The following is an 18,544-nucleotide window of genomic DNA, read 5'->3' as shown; positions in this document are numbered from 1 at the left end:
GTCTGTCCAACACTTTAACAATCTAGTTTAATTGCCAGGTACCTGCACTTCCTGGCTGCTGGCTGCCAAGCCTGTGCACATATACTTGGGTAGCAGGAATGACACTCAGTTCTGCTCTAATTAGTGTTTTGCAATTAGTGTTCCACAGTGAGGATCTGTCAATCTACATCCAGCTGTCACACTGAATTGCCCACTGGGTTTCCTGGCTGAACCTTGTCTGGAGAAGGCAGAGGGTGGCCCCAGTGATCTGGCAGTATAGTCCTCACATTCTCAAATGTCACCTGGAAGGGCTTCATGGGGACAAATGCCACTGGGGAGCCCTGAATTAAATGGCAGGAAGTAAGCTAGATAGGAAAAGGCAGAGACTGTAAAACACTGAGTATGAGGGACAAGAGAAGGACAGGTCAGTCTCCCGGGCTTTACAGAAGCTCTGTGATGTGCCTGGTGGGTTGATGGACATGGAAGGAGATGTAATCACGTTCTTGCCTCCCATCATATCTCCAAATGACAGGGGACAATGGCAACTCCATGCCTGTGTCCAAAGTGACAGGTAATTTCAACTTCTGAGTTAAGGAAGAGCAAACAGATCAGAGCCCCAGAGAAGGAAATAAACCAGTCTACATGATCTCTGCCTGTACAGTGCAAAACCAAGAATAATGCAGCATGAGTGAAGTCCTAGCCCTACCTTGTTGGAGAAGCAATGACAATGTACCATTACCATGAGCCCAGTCACTTTAGCATCACAATGTAGAAGAGGGATTAAATTTCCCAAAGTCACTAGAAACAATTTTCTTAGGGTAACTGTTTGTAAAGTCAAGATGTTTTAGCCATTTTTAATCAAAACAGACTGTTAGAAATTTCCCTTTCCCAACAGGAAAGACAGCCTTTTATTTTCCCGGTTTAGTTGATGCATACACCAACATTCAAATATAAGTGGAGGTGATCTCCAAATAGCTTAGTGTAAAAGGAAGAAGTCACAAATCCTAAAAATGTGTCCTGCTGAAAGGAAACATACTGATGACCGCAGTAATTATAACATATAAAACAAGGACTGCCCACCTCCCACCCCCATATTTGAAGAGGCCATAATCCAGCCCTCCACGCTGGAGACTTCCACTTGTTCCAAAGGGAGTTCTGCACTGGGTCTGATTGGCTCAGACTCCCACTCCAGACATTCCCCCAGGTTGAAGATCCACTTACCTGCCTGGTTTGTTGTTACATTTACAGACACAAACTGCCGGGCTCCAGGGTTCTGGTCGGACACTCCATTCACTGCCTCAATTTCAAAGGTATAGTTTGTATGAGCAAGCAGATCCATCATCATGACAGAGGTGTTTTTCAGGTCGGTTTGCTGGGGGAGGTACCTGACATGACTGCCACACGCCTCACACAGACCCGAGTGTGAGCTGCACTTCTTGCATGCAATATAATAAGACACATCTTTCCTTCCACCAGTATCAGCAGGGGGAATCCATTCCAGAAAGACACTAGTCTCGTTAATATTTGAGATGGCACTTCGAGGAGCAGAGGGGGGTCCTGGTTTGTAAAGTGAGAAAAACACATGGTAAAAACAGTATCATCAGTAATCCTGCTCACTACTACTCTCCAGGCTGAAACGAGATGCCCCGTTGCTCATTCGTCAGAAAGTATACAGGGACCATTTGCAACAACACCTGAAGAACTAGGAAAACAGGGATTTGATTTCAGCACTCTCACCTCACTCAAGAAATTTGTGTTGGGATTTGTGGGAGGACAGGATACAGGGCTGGCTTAAACCCAAGAGGATGAGCACTACACCCTGGGGCATTGTCTCTATTGCTCTCCTTGCTCTTTCTGCAAAGTGATTAGCAAGTCTTTGCCCTGTCCAAGTCACTGTTGGCTTCACCAGGGGCAAGATTCCTCCTCCTCACCCCACAGCCCCTTACTGGTATCAATACCACTAAATCCTAAAACAAGACACATACTGGGGTTTTCACACCATCCAGGTACTCAGCTCAGATGCCAAATCGTTCCTCTGTATGCACCTGCCTCTTCCCATCAGCCATTTGGCAGCAATGAAACCAAAGTTTAGATATCCAAATCATATTTAAGTGAGACACTCGATGTAGCCCAAAGCAGATGGTGATCTACATGGGCCACTGGAAACACAACTGTATCCAGCCACTCCATGACAGCCCTCCTGGTCCCCACCAGGCTGTGGCACGGCTGGTTACCCACACTGTACTTGCTTACTTTGCCAAGCCTCTCTGCCCAGAATGCCAGCATGTCACTGGCATGGCTATCCAAGGAGAAGCAGTTGTTGCAGAGGTACCAGAGCACCTGCAAAAAGTGGGCTGCTTCTCTTCATCCTGGGGGGAAAGGTCATGGCTGGGCAAACAAAGCCCACTGAGAGGCACCTTCAAGACTTGCTTCCTTGCAGAAGGTGCTGCAAGGTTTTTGTTCTTAATAGGCCTGTGTTGCTGATGAAGGGCAAGCTGCAGATACCTGAAGACAATGTGAAATGACAAGCAGGAGTCTCATGCAAGATATCCTCGTGTTAAATACTCAGGGAATGCTAATGAATGAGGAAGAAAGAGGAAAGTTATCAAAGCAAGCCAGGAGGGATTTCAGTCACAGCACCACCAAAAACTATACAGCAAAGGAAGGGATTTTTGCAAGGGAAGGCAACACAGTGCACTCCTCTTCAGTTTGAATGAAGTTGTCAAATGAGAAGTTCCTTGAAAAGAGTTCAACAAGCAGCTTCACTAGCTCAACATCCATATGAATCTAACAGGTTGACTTAGACTGTCATCTTCTCGTTTTGTTGTGATGACTAAACTTGATTTGTTATTTAAAACAGGCAGCGTTGCAAAAATGAAATCACCTTATAAACTGAAGCATTCTCCTTCATTTCCTTTTTCTATTCACCCTCTCTGAGTCTATAAAATTTGTAACACTGATGAACTGAAACATGTCATGATTTTGACTCAAGCTTTTCTGATTCAATGAGAAACTCACTACCAGATGTGGTTCTTTTGTTTTCCACAGGAAAAGCAGTTGAAGAAAAAAGCTAAGTTAGCTTAGGAAATGCCAGATCATCTTTTTTTTGTTCTGTGATCCCTTCAGATCCCTACTAACAAGGAGCAACTCACTCTCAAGCTGCACTCCAGGGATCCAGCACTATTTAGCTAATGACACCAACATACAGTCCAAGTCAGGACTATTTTCCATAGTGTCATACTTGTACTGATACAATGGAAACTATGGAAATCATCACTGGAGCTATATAGATTTATATGTATTACACTTGAGGATTTTTTATATGTTTTTTGCTGGTAAAATTGCCCTATTTTTTCTTCCACTGGATGAATACCTTTTGCTGAGGCTAGTACTCTAGGAAAAAATAAAGAACTCAGGCACAAGAAACACTTACTGGACAATGTGTCTTTAATGGGGGATAAATTATTACTTTAGTAAAGTCACCAGAGGTTTTTACTTGCTTTGTACTGAAGTCAGTGACTCTTCTTGAAGGCTTAAAAACATTGGCTTCAGTGAGAATGCTTTAAAACTCGTGGGACTTACCACCTATAAAATTAGCATTCTCATAGGGCCTCACATACAGGCCTTTAGTAGTCTACAGATATCTAACAAGAACTACTTGAAGAATCCTGAAACTGTACCTGAATAAAACCTGTCCAAACCCCAGCTGGGAGAACAAAAAGCTGTTTTACCTTCAGAATAGGTGAGGCTAGATCTGCTAAGGTGTTCTGCTTTAATTTCCAAAGTCCTGCTGTCAAGGGCACAGATAGTATCTACTAACTTTTCAATAGATATATATATAGTTTTTGAATTTGCTACTTTATACCCTAAGTTTCACCCATTTCACACCACAATTTTCTGACAACAGGTAAATAATTTCTGAAAACAAAGATATTGGTATTTTTCTTGATGGACAGCAAATCTGTTGTTTACTGATGCACATATTTTAAAAATATAACCTAAGAGAGAAATCAGACTCCAGATAGAAATATATGTATAAAACCATTCAAAGTTAACTGTAAATTTTTTGCAAGTATCCTATTACAGTAAATACAATAAAGTCTTCAATTTGTCCCATGTGTCATAATACTACAAATATTTCCCCAACGTGCTCTGAACAACAAAAAGGCTACTTGTTAGAGACATGAGGAGAAAAGAAAAGGGTGCAACTCTTTTGGTTTTAAAGAGATGTTGTGCAAGGAACTAAAGCTAGGATTACTCAGTTAAAAAGAAATAAAATGCAATTACTTCCTGGAAATATGTAATAATATTAAGAAAATTCTCAAATGTCCATCATGATCAAAACCTTTTCTTTTTTGTTTGAGAGCACTAATTAATTCAGACTGCATCACAGCATTATTAGTTTCAAAATTACCAATCATTACTTATAAAACATACTTAATAATCTGGAAAAATTGAACAGAAATGTATTCCTCCCTTGGCCTCTACTTAACTGAGCAAGTAATAGTGACAAAGCAGCTAGTTTTCTTCAGTGATGCTGGTGGTGGTGGTGAGATTTATGCAGCTTGGAACTGAAAAACACTAACTTTAAATTAGGAAAATGTGATTTTTACAGCTATACTGAGTGCCAAGGGGACTTTGCAGGTGTAGACCTGAAAACAGACATTAATGTATTCTCTAAAATTAACTGCATTTCTTGTTGAAGGAATTCTATGAATATTATTAACTTCAGTGACAATAAATAATAAAAACATTAAAAAAAACCCTTGCAATATTTTCCTACCAGTCATGACTCAAGTCTCTCTCACTTGTGTTTTAGTTCATGATGAGCTGTTGCCTTCCAGATATAACTGGACTGGTTTAAAACACCAGTGTCACTACCTACTCTTTACTGCTCCAACAAAATCTTCTGTTGCTGAGCTAGCGCAGCACATGGGGCCCTCCTCATCACCTTCAGCACAAATACAGCAGTATTAGGACAAAATCCTAAGAAAAGATGCATGGGGAAAGTGAGGGTGACAGAAACACATGGAGAAGGCTCAGGTATTCCACCCTGCTTTTAGGGTGATGGGCATGAATGCCAGCAGAGGTGCTGTAATGTCCTCAAGTGCAGCTCTGGGGTTTGCAGTGGGAAACAGAAGCTGAGCTGTGCCTTGATCGGTATTAAACTTCTCATCTGCCCCAGATGGACTTAGTTCCCCGCCAAGTCATATCCTAACACAGTTTCAGGCACCATGTCTGGGCTTAAAACTAGCTCTCAGTAAGCTCTCAAAACAAAAGCAAAACCCACCCTGAAAGAAAACCACCCAAACAGTAAAAGCCAACAAACTTAGACAGCCACCACCAATAAATAAGCACAAAACCCCCAAATAAACATAAAAAGAAAATCCCATGGCATTTGCTGAGTCGAAAATTACAGCCTTCACTTTGAACTGCGCTAGAAACCTGAGAGACACAGGCTTCTGAACTTCATTCAATTTTAACAAGAGTTGTTCACCTAACTTGCTTGTGCTTCTCTGAACCCTGCCAATGCTGCTCAGGCCATTGGCATGCATAAACATCTTCCTCTGGGATGGAAGCTCCTTTCCTGCTCTAATGCACCAGCAGGACAGACTGGATGTGTATCATTCCATTCTGAGAAGGGCAGAGAGTAACATCATTGATGGTAGGCAGGGGGCACAGTGGACACCAGAGTCTGGTATATCTCTCTCTCTCAGCTGCTGGTTTTGGTTCTGTCTGCACAGAAAAATCTACTTTATGAGTTTCCCAGAGCTCACTGTGTTTTCCAATACCACGCTGGACCACATTTATCTGAGTTCTTAAAGTCAGGGGCAAAAGTCAGGGGCAAAATGAACATCAAGAAATGCTGGTATCAGGTTTTCATGCCAAAACTCACCCTGGCCATGGTTTCAAAAGACTCTGGCATACCTTTTTAATAAACTGGGAAGTGTGTGCATGACTCACCCCCCATCCCCAGACCTCTTTGATCTGACAGTACCAGTGACTCCAATGCTGCCATCTCTTTCCCTGCAGCTGTATCCCTGCAGCTTCCAATAACCATGCTCCTTTGCCTGGTGAAAATCAAAGGCAGAATTCAAGGGGCCCGATTCTGCTCCAAGTGCCTCCTGCAGGCAAGCAGAGAGCTGCCAAGGACAATTTCCTTTGAGAGAGTGTGTCTCCAACAGGAACAGACTTTTTCTTTCTCTTTTTGAAGTGCAAACTTGGGAAGCTAGAAAGGACATCTGTATCAACTAGGAAAGGCACAAAAACTGCTACCATCCCTACATGATGCAAAGTACTTCCCTACAGTATGGAAGTCACCACTGCACCATTGTCCAGTAGCTCTGAACATCTATGGAGTCATAAAACTACTTTTTCCTCCATTGCTTAAGTTTCTTGGAAGCCACAACTGCTCCTGCACCAATAGTTCAACTCCATTTCAGTAATTTTCAACCACTTCTGCACCACTAAAATCACATTTGGAGCATGACAGTCCCAGCTCAGATTTGTGCTATACTCAGCAGGACTAGCTGGAGGCATGGAAACTGTGGCCTTAAGTATCTGAAACATAAACTGAACAAGGGACTTTCAAGGTACGGTTGAAAGGACAGCTCATGGATGGAAGGAGAAGGGTAAAATTAGTGATTCTGATTACACCAGCTCCACTCTGGACTCCCTGTACCCCAATGTGCCTGGTATACTGCATGCCCCCGACACCCAGGGGATAAGTTCTACATTTTTGAGAAGCAGTTTCCATCACAGAGTTTTGAGAAGAGTGACCATCTCCAGGCAGATTGAAAAGACAGGGCTTTGTCCCAGCTTGTTTACTGAAAGTGAGCTAAAATGTGACACCAAACAGGACCATGGAGATTCTAGCCATGCCTATTGCTGGCAAGGACTACCCATTGTTTATTCCACGTGCCTGCCCCACGCTAGTACCCATGCACACACAGATATGGGTGTCTGATGCCATGCTGCTGGCTGAGTCCACCCAGGAGTGCAGGGGGACAGATGAAGCATTTGCTCATTACACAAACTCTTCCTGGTTTGGTTGCCAGTTTTCAAAGCAAAACGTACTGAAAAGTCTCTTCTTGCGTAATCAGAAGTACAGTAGAAGTAGATAAAGACAATGACATTACAAGTTGTCAAGACTAATTCAGACTCCAGTGCAGAGCCTGAAAAAGAACATTCATTAGTATCACAATGTCTAGTCACAGTACAGGAACAGCTTGGAAGGATTAAAAACAACCCTATAAGCACATGCTTACTTGTACAGGCCATTGTAGGTGGGTCTGATTCCTTCCTAAAATAGTCTTCTTCACACAGGCAAGATGTGGATGCTTCATCAAGTGTGTAGCTGTGAGGGGGACATTTGCTGCAGGATGGACTGTGGGGTGAAGCTTTGAAGAACCCAGGTCTGCATACTGTGAAAAGAAGAACCACAGGCTAAGCTCTCCCATCATAAAATTAGTCTCTTCACATCTCCTTTTAAAAAAACCCCATATCTTCAGCTTTAAAACAGACAAATATTCAGGAGATATTTAGTTTGCATATTTTAAAACAGTCTATGCCACTAACAGATAGTGCATATTTAAATATCTGCATGCAAAAAGAACGCGAATTTGTTGATTATTTCATTTGCCTAGCATCTGCCATTGCTGGGTATTTATTTTCCTTGTTGAATGCATTAGAAGGTAACATAATCTGGGCTCTTAGAAAACATTACTGTGATTTTTTTTCTTTTTTTTGTTCAGTCTTAGGAAAACAGGCATTTAATGTTTTTTGTTTAAGTTCTACACCCAGAAATCAATGTCTCAGCAAGCAAATAGCAACACAGTGGTGGAGGGGATCTCAAGATTGACATCTTTAAGACATTGTGATAAGGCTACTTCCCTAGGGTCTTCCCCCCTGCAAACTTGTGATGAATTTTAAAATGCTCCATATGACAGGCTGTTCTGGGTATAGTCTGAACCAGGCATGCTCATCATACAAGATATTTTTTCCAGCTCCAATACATATGCATGACGAGGCACAAGGACTTATCTGAGAGCTACTTTTTTTCTTACAATGGCTTATGCATGGCTTTTCTTACCCATGGCTATAGGTAGCTTGGGATTTTTTAAAGTAGTTTGAAATTAATACAATAAAATCTTGTTTCCATCCTCCTGAAACAAGTGCTTTTTCACCTATGTAAAGCTCTCTGCACTTCACCTGTGTCCACACTCAGCCAGAAGCAGTGACAGCCACAGGTTCGCAGTTCACAGGTTTTTAGGAAAAAAACCCAGCTGGCTCTGTATATATACCATTATATGCAGAATTACAAATGCACTGTTAGCAAAAGGAGGAAATGTTGATTTTCTGTTTGTCTCAAAAAGCACAGACATGGAGACATGTTAAAGCAGCTCTAAAGTGGTATAACCTTTCTTCCTTCTGAGTTGCTTTAAAATATTTCTGCCCACTATGATAATAATGATCTTGTATTAGACTTGAAGAAGTTACCTGGAAATCCCAGAGCCTTCCCATCTGCATTCAAACTGTCCCAGTAGTAATTAGCTTAAAATAAAATTAGTTCACAGCAAAAGCACTAATATTGTCCCATCAGGAATGTCCCAGACAATCCCAGCATGTGCTACAACTCAGCAAGTGATGACAGAATTCATCTTCACCGTAGGTAAAGTATAGGTTTTTACAAGCGATCCCTTTCCTCTGATGGACCAACTAGGACAACTACTTCTAAAGTTAGATCTGCTTCCTGCAGTATCATGGAAACCCCCTTGGCATCTTCCCTTTTATGTCAGTAGTTTCTTCACCAAAGGTGAGACAGTTGCACATCAATTCCCAACTCCCAGAGATGAATAGAAGTCTTTGGTGACAGATTACTCATGCATCAAATGTGTGATTCAAGAGCATCCAACAGACCTCCCCCAGGCACCACCTCCACGGCCTTTCCCAGATTATGCACCTCTTAGACCAGGCACCACGCAGCCCTTAAGCAGGTCCCAAGCCCAGTACAGGCTGCCAGGTCACCATCATGGATCTGCAGTCTCCACCTTACTGTAGGAGGTGATCATCCCCTCCACCTCCCCAAACCAAGCATCCTCCCACACTGTTCTACAGCTTCCCTTTCTTCCCCTAAGTTGTTCTCAGGCAGAGAACAACTGGTTGGACTGGAGGGATTTACAGGTTTTAAAAAAACTTTCCAAAATTGCTCATCATCTAAACAGTGTTCCATTCCTAGGCTGTGGTATCCATCTGCAGGGTGCCATTATTCTGCTTTGTGCCCAAACGCCAGGACCAGTGAACAGATCTAGGGCTGAATCTGTTCTTGATGGCTTTTAGCAGACATGCCACAAGCTGCCCTCATGCTTTCTGGCACATCTCTCAGTTTCTAGCACATACTTAAGTTCTTTTATTTACCTTACAATCACTTTCAAATGCTGCCCTACCTACAGCAAGGACTGTTATACAGTCTCCAGAGAGTCTCCTGGGATATCAGACCACTAAATGCTTCCTCTCAAGCCTACAATTTTTATATCAAAGCCAAATCAAACACCCTTGCACATGCAGACAATATAGATGGGAAAATGAAAGCATGAAAATGATGCAACATGTAACGACAGCAGCGCACCTCTAGTGTGCAGTCAATGTAATTAGCCCTCAAAAAAGGCCCTGAATTTATCTCATTATGTTCTATCAAGACAGATAGAAAATCATTACAGCACAAGAGTTTACTGTGCTTCTATTTTGTGCAAAGCAGCAAATGCAAAATAAGTCAATTTTTCTTGACAGATTTTAAATGAGGTGCAGCTTGTTGATGTTGGTATGATATGTAGCTCAGCTCAAAAGGAATGTGTGGTTTCCATTAATACATATGGAGCCAAGAGATGTACAAGGCAAATAACCTGTGTTTTAATGAGAGATGTGAAATAGAACTGAACTAGACAGATTTTTGTTATAGGCTCTCATGGATCAGGTAAGTCCCATTTATATTCAAAAAGTATTAGGAGTAATACTCAAGAGCATTACTTTAAACTGAAGATTTCAGCATGAGTTCTCAAAACAGACAGCAGAGTAGCATCCTGCTGGACTGAGGTGAAATATTCCTGTGTCATTAGAAAAGAAGAATTCAGGGATGAGAGATGGGTTATGCAAAAAAGGCGACTATAGAAAATCAAAATAAATGCAGGAAGTGCCACAGGAATGGTGTTGGCTGAATCCACACACCTGGAACAGATGCTTTGGGGACAACAGGGATTTGCAGGGCTCCCCCAGCACAGTCTTCTAGGCTCTCATGAACAGCAGCTTCTGATGGAAACCATGCTTGCACTACCATGTTCAAAAACAGAAGTAGCTATAACTGCATGGATGTGTCAGCACAATACTTCTCTCTGTATCCTTTCCTGTGTTTGTTTTGTGCACAACACAAAGGAGAGGACAGCCTGTGAGGTGGTTCAAGCAGCAATCATTTAACAGACAGGGATGCTGTGATGAAACGAACCCTGTTTAGATGCAAGCTGATCCAGGTGCACCCTATGCCTCCACACTGCAGAGCAAGTATCACAGTAGGTTGGTGAGCTCACTTTGGCTGAGCTGAAACAGCCATAGCAGGAGCTGGTACCCTGTCCTATTTTCTGCCACTAGTGGAAATGTCTCAGACATTTTGCAATTTTGTTTCAGAGCAGAACAGAGCCAAAACCAATTTACCTTGCATGTATCTTGGGTTTTGGTCTCTATCTTACCATTCCTCTTCTAACAGTCAATCTTATAATCTCTTCATGAAGTATACATGACTTTATTTAAAATTACATGGGTGTCTGGTGTTTAATTCGTATTTAAATCTTATTTTAGTCTTATATTTTTATCTCAGTATTTCCAATTCACCAGCTATTGAAAGGATACATAGAACTAGGACAGTGCAGTCATACAGATAATGGTACTATCTCTCTTTTAAAGGGGATAGGAAAGCAGGAGAAATAAAATGAGCTTAAGATTCCCCACAATCTGCTGCAAACCATCTGAAAAGAAATTAAATCAAGTTTGAAATTGTTGATGAGATCTGCTTCTTTCTTCTTAATATTAAAACTCTTTAACTGATTAACAGCCAGTGATGTGTGAAAATAGTCTTTAAATTAAATCGGTGTCTAGAAAAAAAGAAAAATTTTTAGAGACAGTAAATATGCCATAAACATCCTGCTAGTGTTACGTACAAGTGAGATGTGTTTCTGTTAGTAGCACATCCGTTATTAGCAAATCAATTTCACTCTTTTTATTTTTAATAGCAACCACAAAAATGTGGCATGCACAGAGCACTAACATCTCTGCAGCCTCTTGCTGCACACTTTAAAGGGACAGAGATGCCGTGGGGAAGGATGGCAGCAAGACCATCTTGGGATTGCAATAGTATGAGCTGATCCCTTAAACCAACAGCAATCGGAGTAGAAACTGTCTTCGTAGCTTGCAGAGGGGAACCCACAAGAGCCATGCTGAAAGACAGTGGTTCCTGGAAGGAATGTGGATGCATGGAAGTAGAACCTCCAGTCCTCTTACAATGAAAACTGGTCTCTGCGAACAACATGCTGAATGTGCTATACCAGTAGTAGAGACAGTGAGTACAAAGCAAAAAAGAAGGGAGAATAAGCCAGTAATACCAACCAGTTGGGACTACTTGGCAGATTATTTTCTGCAAGCTTTAACATCAAATGATTTGCAACTGCATCCCTGTAACAATCCCTTCCCTGAACTTTGGCTGAAGACTGGAGCCAGTAGGCAGGGCTACTGTCCAGCTGCCCCATGCCTTTGCTGCACACTGACCCAAGCCAAAACATGCTGGAAGCAAGGACCAGATTGGAGGCTTTCCATACTCACATGACCATGTCAGTAAAACCACCCAAGTATTACAGAATCACAGAAGCATTAAGGCTGGAAAAGAACTCCAAGATCATAGAATCCCAACCTTTGACTGAACACTGCCATGTCAACTAAACCATAGCACCAAGTGCCACATCCAGTCACTTCTTGAACACTCCTAGGGAAGGTGACTCTACTACTTCCCTGGGAAACCTGTTTTAATGCTTGAAAACCCTTTCAATGAGGAAATTCTTCCTTATGACCAACCAGAATCTCACCTGGTGCAGCTTGAAGCCTTTTTCTCTCATCCCTGTCACCAGCTCTCAGGGAGTTGATTTCTTTCCTAAAGTATGTCCAGCCTTCCTGGGTCCATTTGTTATTAAGTACTGTATATGAACCAGTGTCCTGAAAAGGCCAAAGTCTATCCTCTGCAAGTCCAAGGCAAGCTTTGTAGACCCTTTTCCTTACTTCACCAAGAATTGAAAGCTTTATAATTCCTCAGTCACAATGCCTAAGGCAGGCTTTGACCACCACATCTCCCACCAGCCTTACTCTCCTCATACGAAGCAGGTCTAGCAGGGCACTGCCCAGTAGGCTCATTCACTAGGTGTGTCAGGAAGTTAATAATCCACATACTCCAGGAACCTCCTAGACAGCCTCCTCTCCACTGTGCTGAGTTTCTAGCAGACATCCAGGAAGTTGAAGTGTTCAACAAGACCAAGGAATAATGTGAAATGCCAGCCAGCTGCTTGTTGAATGCTCTATCGGTCTCTTTATCCCATAATTACAGTAATTTCACAATTACAAGCCGCACCTGATTGTAAGCCGCATCTCCAGGTGTCGGCAACCTTTAGCTCTTTGTCCATACATAAGCCGCACCTGATTATAAGCCGCTCTGTCGTTTGCAGTGAGGACCCACGTGCAACAGAGTTGCCAATTAGTAACAGAATTGCGGGATGGCGGGGGTTTACTGGCTCGGCTTGGGGCCGTGCGGGCTCGGCCCACTCGGGGCTGCCGACAGGGCCAGGTGGCCCAGCTCGGTGCTGCCACTCGGCGGGGCCACTCAGGGTTGGCCACTGCTGCCGCCAGGCTTGCTCACCCCGGTCCGGCACTGCCTCGCGGCGGCAGGCGGGGATGGAGCCCCGCTCCCGCAGTGGGAGGCAGGCACAGAGCCCCTCGCCCTCTCCCACGGTGGGAGGCGGGCACGGAGTCCCCTCACCCACTCCCGTGGCGATGGTGGGAGGTGGGCACAGAGCCCCTACACCTACTCCCATGATGCCGGTGGGAGGTGGGCACGGAGCCTCCCGCTCCTGTGGTGCTGGTGGGAGGCAGGCACGGAGGAGCCCCCCTGCCTCCCCTGCCTTCCCCCTGGGCCGCAGGGCCAGCAGGAGGGAGCCCCCCGCTGTGGATGATACAATTCCTCCAAAGCCTTCTGCTCCTGGCCCTTGGAACTTGCTATAATAGATAAGGTATCCTAGATACCAAGGTTGAGCCAAATTCCTTAAGAATTTGGTCACTCTTCTAACACTTCGGAAGATAATTGGTTAGAAATTAGGATGTTTAATTGGTCAGTTTACCTTTTGAACTTCTCACTTAGATTGGATGCTGTTCTTTGTATAAACTTCTATTGGTTGTAGTTTGAATCCTCCCTGAACCTATAAATATAGCTGCCTGCCCTTTGTTTGGGGAGAATCCATGCTTCACCACCCTTTCGCATGAAATAAACTTTTGTGGAAATCATCAAGTATGGCCTCCGGTCTTTCTCGGCTGATGAAAATGTGAGTTTTCTGAGAGATAGCTACATGTTAGCACTCTCTGGTCCCGCTGAAATCCACCAGGGACAGAAAGAGAAAACCACATTTGTGGCACCTCGAACAGTGCCTGAAAACTGGGTTTTCACACTGATGAACGGCCGTTCTCGGAACTGATCCATTTTCCAGTCATCAGCACCCTTCAGAAACTGCTTTTTGTTGTAAAAAAAGCAGCATCTCCTGAAGGAACATCGGACAACCTCAGAAATCCGGAGCTGAGACCTGACGATGTTAGCTCAAACCAGCAGCAGCTCGACCCTGTTAACTGAAAAATTTGTGAATATTCTCAGTTTGCCCTTTCTAACACCCACGCAGGAAACTCTGGGTCACTTTCAGGGATTTTTGTTTTGTCTGATTTTTTTTTTCCTCTTTTTCCTGCTGGTTTGCAAAAAATATGGGAAACAAACTCACAACTCCCAAGCTTACCCATATTGAGAAAGATCTCTTCCTAAAAATCTCCAATCTGCTTTCTTCTAATAATTTCACTTTCTCAAAAGGGCACCTTTCTAAATCTAACCTAAAACACTTCATTAAATGGCTTTCTGCTGAATTTCCTCACTGTAATTTTGAAAATATCACTTCACCCTCCTTCTTGAATTCTACTGGTAATCACATCTATTTCTTACAAACTCAAAGCAACTTTCGTGTTTTCTTTTACTCCTTTATTTCAACATATAGTACATGCAGTTAAAAATCAAACTCCTCCCACCCAAAATGATCCCAGTCTGTCCCAGCCCGTCTCTCCTTCCCCCATCCCTTCTCCCCCGAGTCCTGACCATGAAAACGCCCCTTCCCCCTCCCTTACCACCCCTGAAAACACCCCTCCCCCAGTACAGCCAGCTCCAACAGCCCTCTCAGCCCTCCCTGCCTCTCCCCCCACTCCCCCAGCAGCTGCATACCCATGCTCTACTCCCCCAAACTCCACGGACCTCCCTTCCCCCTCCTTAGTCCCTGCACCCCATCCTCCTCCTCTCTCCGCCCCCACCCAGCCCTCCGCCCCCTCCTCAGTGCCTGCACTCCCTTCTCCTCTCCCCGCCCCCATCCAGCCCTCTGCACCCTTCTCACTGATGGCACTCCCACACGCCCCCTCCCCCGCTCCCCCCGTACTCCCTGCGCCATTCCTCTCTGCCCTGCCAGCCCCAGCCCCTCCCCCGCCCGCCTCTGCCATGCTCGCACCCCTCACAGTCCCGTACCCTCCCCCCGCACCCGTTGCAGCTCCTGTCCCTGCCCCCACCCCCTCTGCAACCCCCCTCGCGTCCATTCTCCCTGCTGCCACTCCGCCGGTGCCTGAACTGCCCCTCCCCGCCTCTGCGCTGCCACCGTCGCGTCCCCCCACGCCGGCCACAACCGCATCCCCTCCCATAACCCCCCGCCGCTACCCGTGTTGCCCCCAACCCGCCGCAGCCATTGCTCAGACACACGCATGTGCAGTGCCACCTGCGCAGCTGTGACGTCATCCCCCTTCACCCAGCCCACCCAACCCTACCCTCTTGGGTCCCCCCCAGCCATTCGCGAACGCCCCTTATCCCCCTTCCCAAGCCACGAGTGCCTTTTACCCTCCTCACCAAGCCCCTCTATGCCCCCCAGCCCACTCCACGAGGCCCCCTGCTCTCTCCCCATCTCCAGCGCACAACGTTGTCGCCGCTCCCCTGCACATGCGCAGTGAACCCCCCCAAGCCTGCCCGGGGAGTCCATTTGGTCCTAGCTTCCCTCCCCAGGCAGCGCCACCTACAGCTCAAACCCTGTCACATCACCAACCTTACCCACAACACACACAACCTATTACCCCCCACTCATGCACATCACAGAATCCTCTACGAGCCATGAACATTGCTGCCAACAAACTATTTCATATTCAGAATACACTGGTTCTGAAACAAATGCCTTTAATGCAAATAAACCTGGCCCATGGACTGCTGTGCAACTTCAAGCTGTAAATTCAGATCAGTGGAAAATGGCTCAAAACATTTCCGCTTTTCCAGTTACTTTTAAGAAAAGCAGGAATTCTGCGGCTCAACGAGAAGCAGAGTGGCACAATTTCAACCCAAAATATATTAATGATTTGTCCAAATTGGCTTCAGAACACGGCAGGTCATCCCAAATTTTTAAAAATTCTTTAGATGCCACCTTTTCTGGACACACCCTAATTCCACATGATCTGAAAAACCTATCCAGATGTCTCCTCACTTCTGCTGAATTCATGTTGTGGGAAAGACACTGGAAAAAACATTTACTACTATTAGTTGATAAATATGACAAAATTCTAAATGGCAGAAAATACATCATTCAACAGCTTGCTGGTGAAGGTGACTTTGAGAAACCTTCAAAACAAATTGACACACTCCCTGAAGAGGTTCTGCAAGAAATAGCTAATGCAGCAAAGACCTCATTCCTTCTAACCCCTGATGACTCAAAACCTACCTTGCATTTCTCTACTATAAAACAAGGTGTGGATGAGAGTTTCATAAAATTTGTAGACAGACTTAAGGATGCCCTGGAAAAACAGATTGATAGTTCCGAGGCACGAAAAGAATTACTCAGGAAACTTGCCTTGTGTAATGCAAATGAACGATGCAAATCTATTTTAAGAGCTCTGCCCACAGACACAGAGCCAACCATTGAACAAATGGTAGAAAGCTGCACAAGACACACATCCACCGAAAACACAGTAGCCTTGGCAGTTTCTAAAGGGATTTCACAGGGAGTCTCAGATGTTTTTGCAGTGGTGAATTTCAAACAAAATGCTCGTTGCTTTTACTGTGGAGAAATCGGACACTTCATAAAAGACTGCCCAGAAAAATCAGCTTTCCCAAACCCTAATAATAATTTCCAGAAACCCCAGAAAGAACAAAAGAACCAACAGCACCAAAAAAACTCCTCCAAGAGCGCGGCAGCAGCCCCGTGCTTTGACAACAAATCAAAAGTTGCTTTCCACCCCAACCCTCCTGTGAAAAATGGGGGACACTTCAACCCACCGACACAGGGGATTCCAGACTACACCAAGCAGATCCAACATACAGAGCGTTACAGATGGGAACCAGGCGCCAGCTGGTAAACAATTTATCTTTGAACTTTACAGATAAGAACTTTTACTGTGTTCCCACAGGAAAGCGAGGACCAGCTGATGGTCCCTGGAACATTTTGATTCTAGGTGACACCTTCCATGGCCCATCACAGATTTTTGTTTTGCCTGAAATTCAGTCTGTTTCGCCTGGACAAGAAATCTTTGTTCAACTTAAATGTGTAGACATTCCCTTCCATCTCCCACAGAAAACTCCAGTCGCACAAGCTTTCCTGCTGCCAAAAAACTACATGGAGCAGATTCCACTCAACCCCACAATTTTGTGGATGCAAATCATGGGAACAAACAAGCCCATGCTCGAATGCAACCTCTTCTGCAAGGGAGAAAGAATCAGCCGACCAGGAATGCTGGATACAGGTGCTGATGTGACCATCATCGCCCACTCGGAGTGGCCAGCCAGTTGGCCACCGCAACCAGTGGCAGGTATAATCCCAGGCATTGGTGGTGTCGCTGAGTCCATGCAGAGCAAGCACAATGTCATCATCGAAGGCCCTGAAGGCAAGTTGGCCACCATCCACACGTTCGTGGTAAGGGCCCCCATCACCGTATGGGGCAGGGATGCCCTATCCCAATGGGGTACCTCTCTCAGAGTTTGTTGTCAGGATTTTTAGTTGGGACCATTGTTGAACACGTGTGTCCCGAGACTCCACCCCTCACCTGGAAAAGTGATCAGCCTGTTTGGACAGAACAATGGTCCCTTTCTAAGGTCAAATTACGCGCGTTGCACACCCTGGTAGAAGAACAACTTGCCAAAGGCCACATCACCGAGACCACAAGCCCTTGGAACTCTCCAGTTTTTGTTCTGCGAATACCTGGGACCAACAGGTGGAGACTTCTGCATGACCTCCACAAGATAAATAATATCCTCGAAGAAATGGGTTCCCTTCAGCCTGGCCTGCCTTCACCATCGATGCTGCCTCGAGATTGGACTCTTGTTGTCATTGACATCAAGGACTGCTTCTTCAGCATTCCACTGCACCCTCAAGATACACTGCGTTTCGCCTTCTCTGTTCCCTCTCTTAACAGAGAAGCTCCTCTCAAAAGATACCACTGGCTTTTCCTCCCTCAAGGACTCAAAAACTCTCCCACCATATGCCAATGGTATGTGGTTCACCTCCTCTCTCCTGTCCGAGAAAAATTCCCAGATGCAATCATTTACCACTACATGGACGACATCCTGATTTGTGCATCAGACAAGAAGTACCTAGACAAAGCAGTCACCTCCACCATCGAAACCATCCAAAAAGCAGGATTTGAATTTCGAGAAGACAAAGTACAATACACCAGCCCTTGGAAATACCTTGGACTCCAAATTTGAGAAAGAACCATCGTTCCTCAGCAGTTCTCCATTCAAGATAACCCAAAAACCCCGAGAGACCTACACAGCCTGTGCGCATCCATCAAGTGGATGCGTCCCCTTCTGGGAATAACAACTGAAGACCTCGCTCCCCTCTTCAACCTCCTCCGTGGTGACGACGACCTCGACTCTCCACGCACCATCACCCCTGAAGCCAGAGAAGCCATCACCAAAGTCCAAGAAGCCCTGTCCTCATGTCAAGCCCATCGCTACGAGCCCAGCCTGCCTTTCCAGTTTGCCATCCTGGGAAAGGCCCCTCGTTTCCATGGACTGATTTTTCAATGGGACTCTCAACTCACAGACCCTCTGTTGATCCTTGAGTGGGTTTTCACAAGCAACCAGCCCACAAAGACAATTACCACATTTCAAGAAATCATGGCACAACTGACCAGAAAAGCCAGAGCTCCTTCGCTCCTTTGCAGGGTGTGAGTTCACCTGCATTTATCTGCCACTCACCACTGGAGATCT

The 18,544-nt window shown here is 45.0% G+C and overlaps 1 protein-coding gene across 21 annotated transcripts in view; it reads right to left on the bottom strand.

Moving 5' to 3' along the window:
• The window catches only part of EPHA5 (EPH receptor A5), a 261,517-nt gene that overhangs the window by 109,524 nt on the left and 133,449 nt on the right, over positions 1-18,544 (bottom strand). For 19 of the 21 annotated variants that reach the window (XM_033060576.1, XM_033060572.2, XM_033060570.2 and 16 more), the window contains exons 4-5: positions 7,248-7,403; positions 1,201-1,536 (exon numbers count right to left, since the gene is read on the bottom strand). In XM_033060576.1, the coding sequence (XP_032916467.1) occupies positions 1,201-1,536; positions 7,248-7,403 (492 nt within the window). The remainder of the gene's footprint in view (positions 1-1,200; positions 1,537-7,247; positions 7,404-18,544) is intronic. The other 2 variants (XM_033060591.2, XM_033060592.1) reach the window with 1 other exon arrangement.

This window comes from Catharus ustulatus, chromosome 5 (assembly GCF_009819885.2).
Source record: "Catharus ustulatus isolate bCatUst1 chromosome 5, bCatUst1.pri.v2, whole genome shotgun sequence".
Taxonomy (NCBI): Eukaryota; Metazoa; Chordata; class Aves; order Passeriformes; family Turdidae; genus Catharus; species Catharus ustulatus.
The sequence above is the reverse complement of the archived record's forward strand: the minus strand, read 5'-3'. Positions and strand labels throughout refer to the sequence as shown.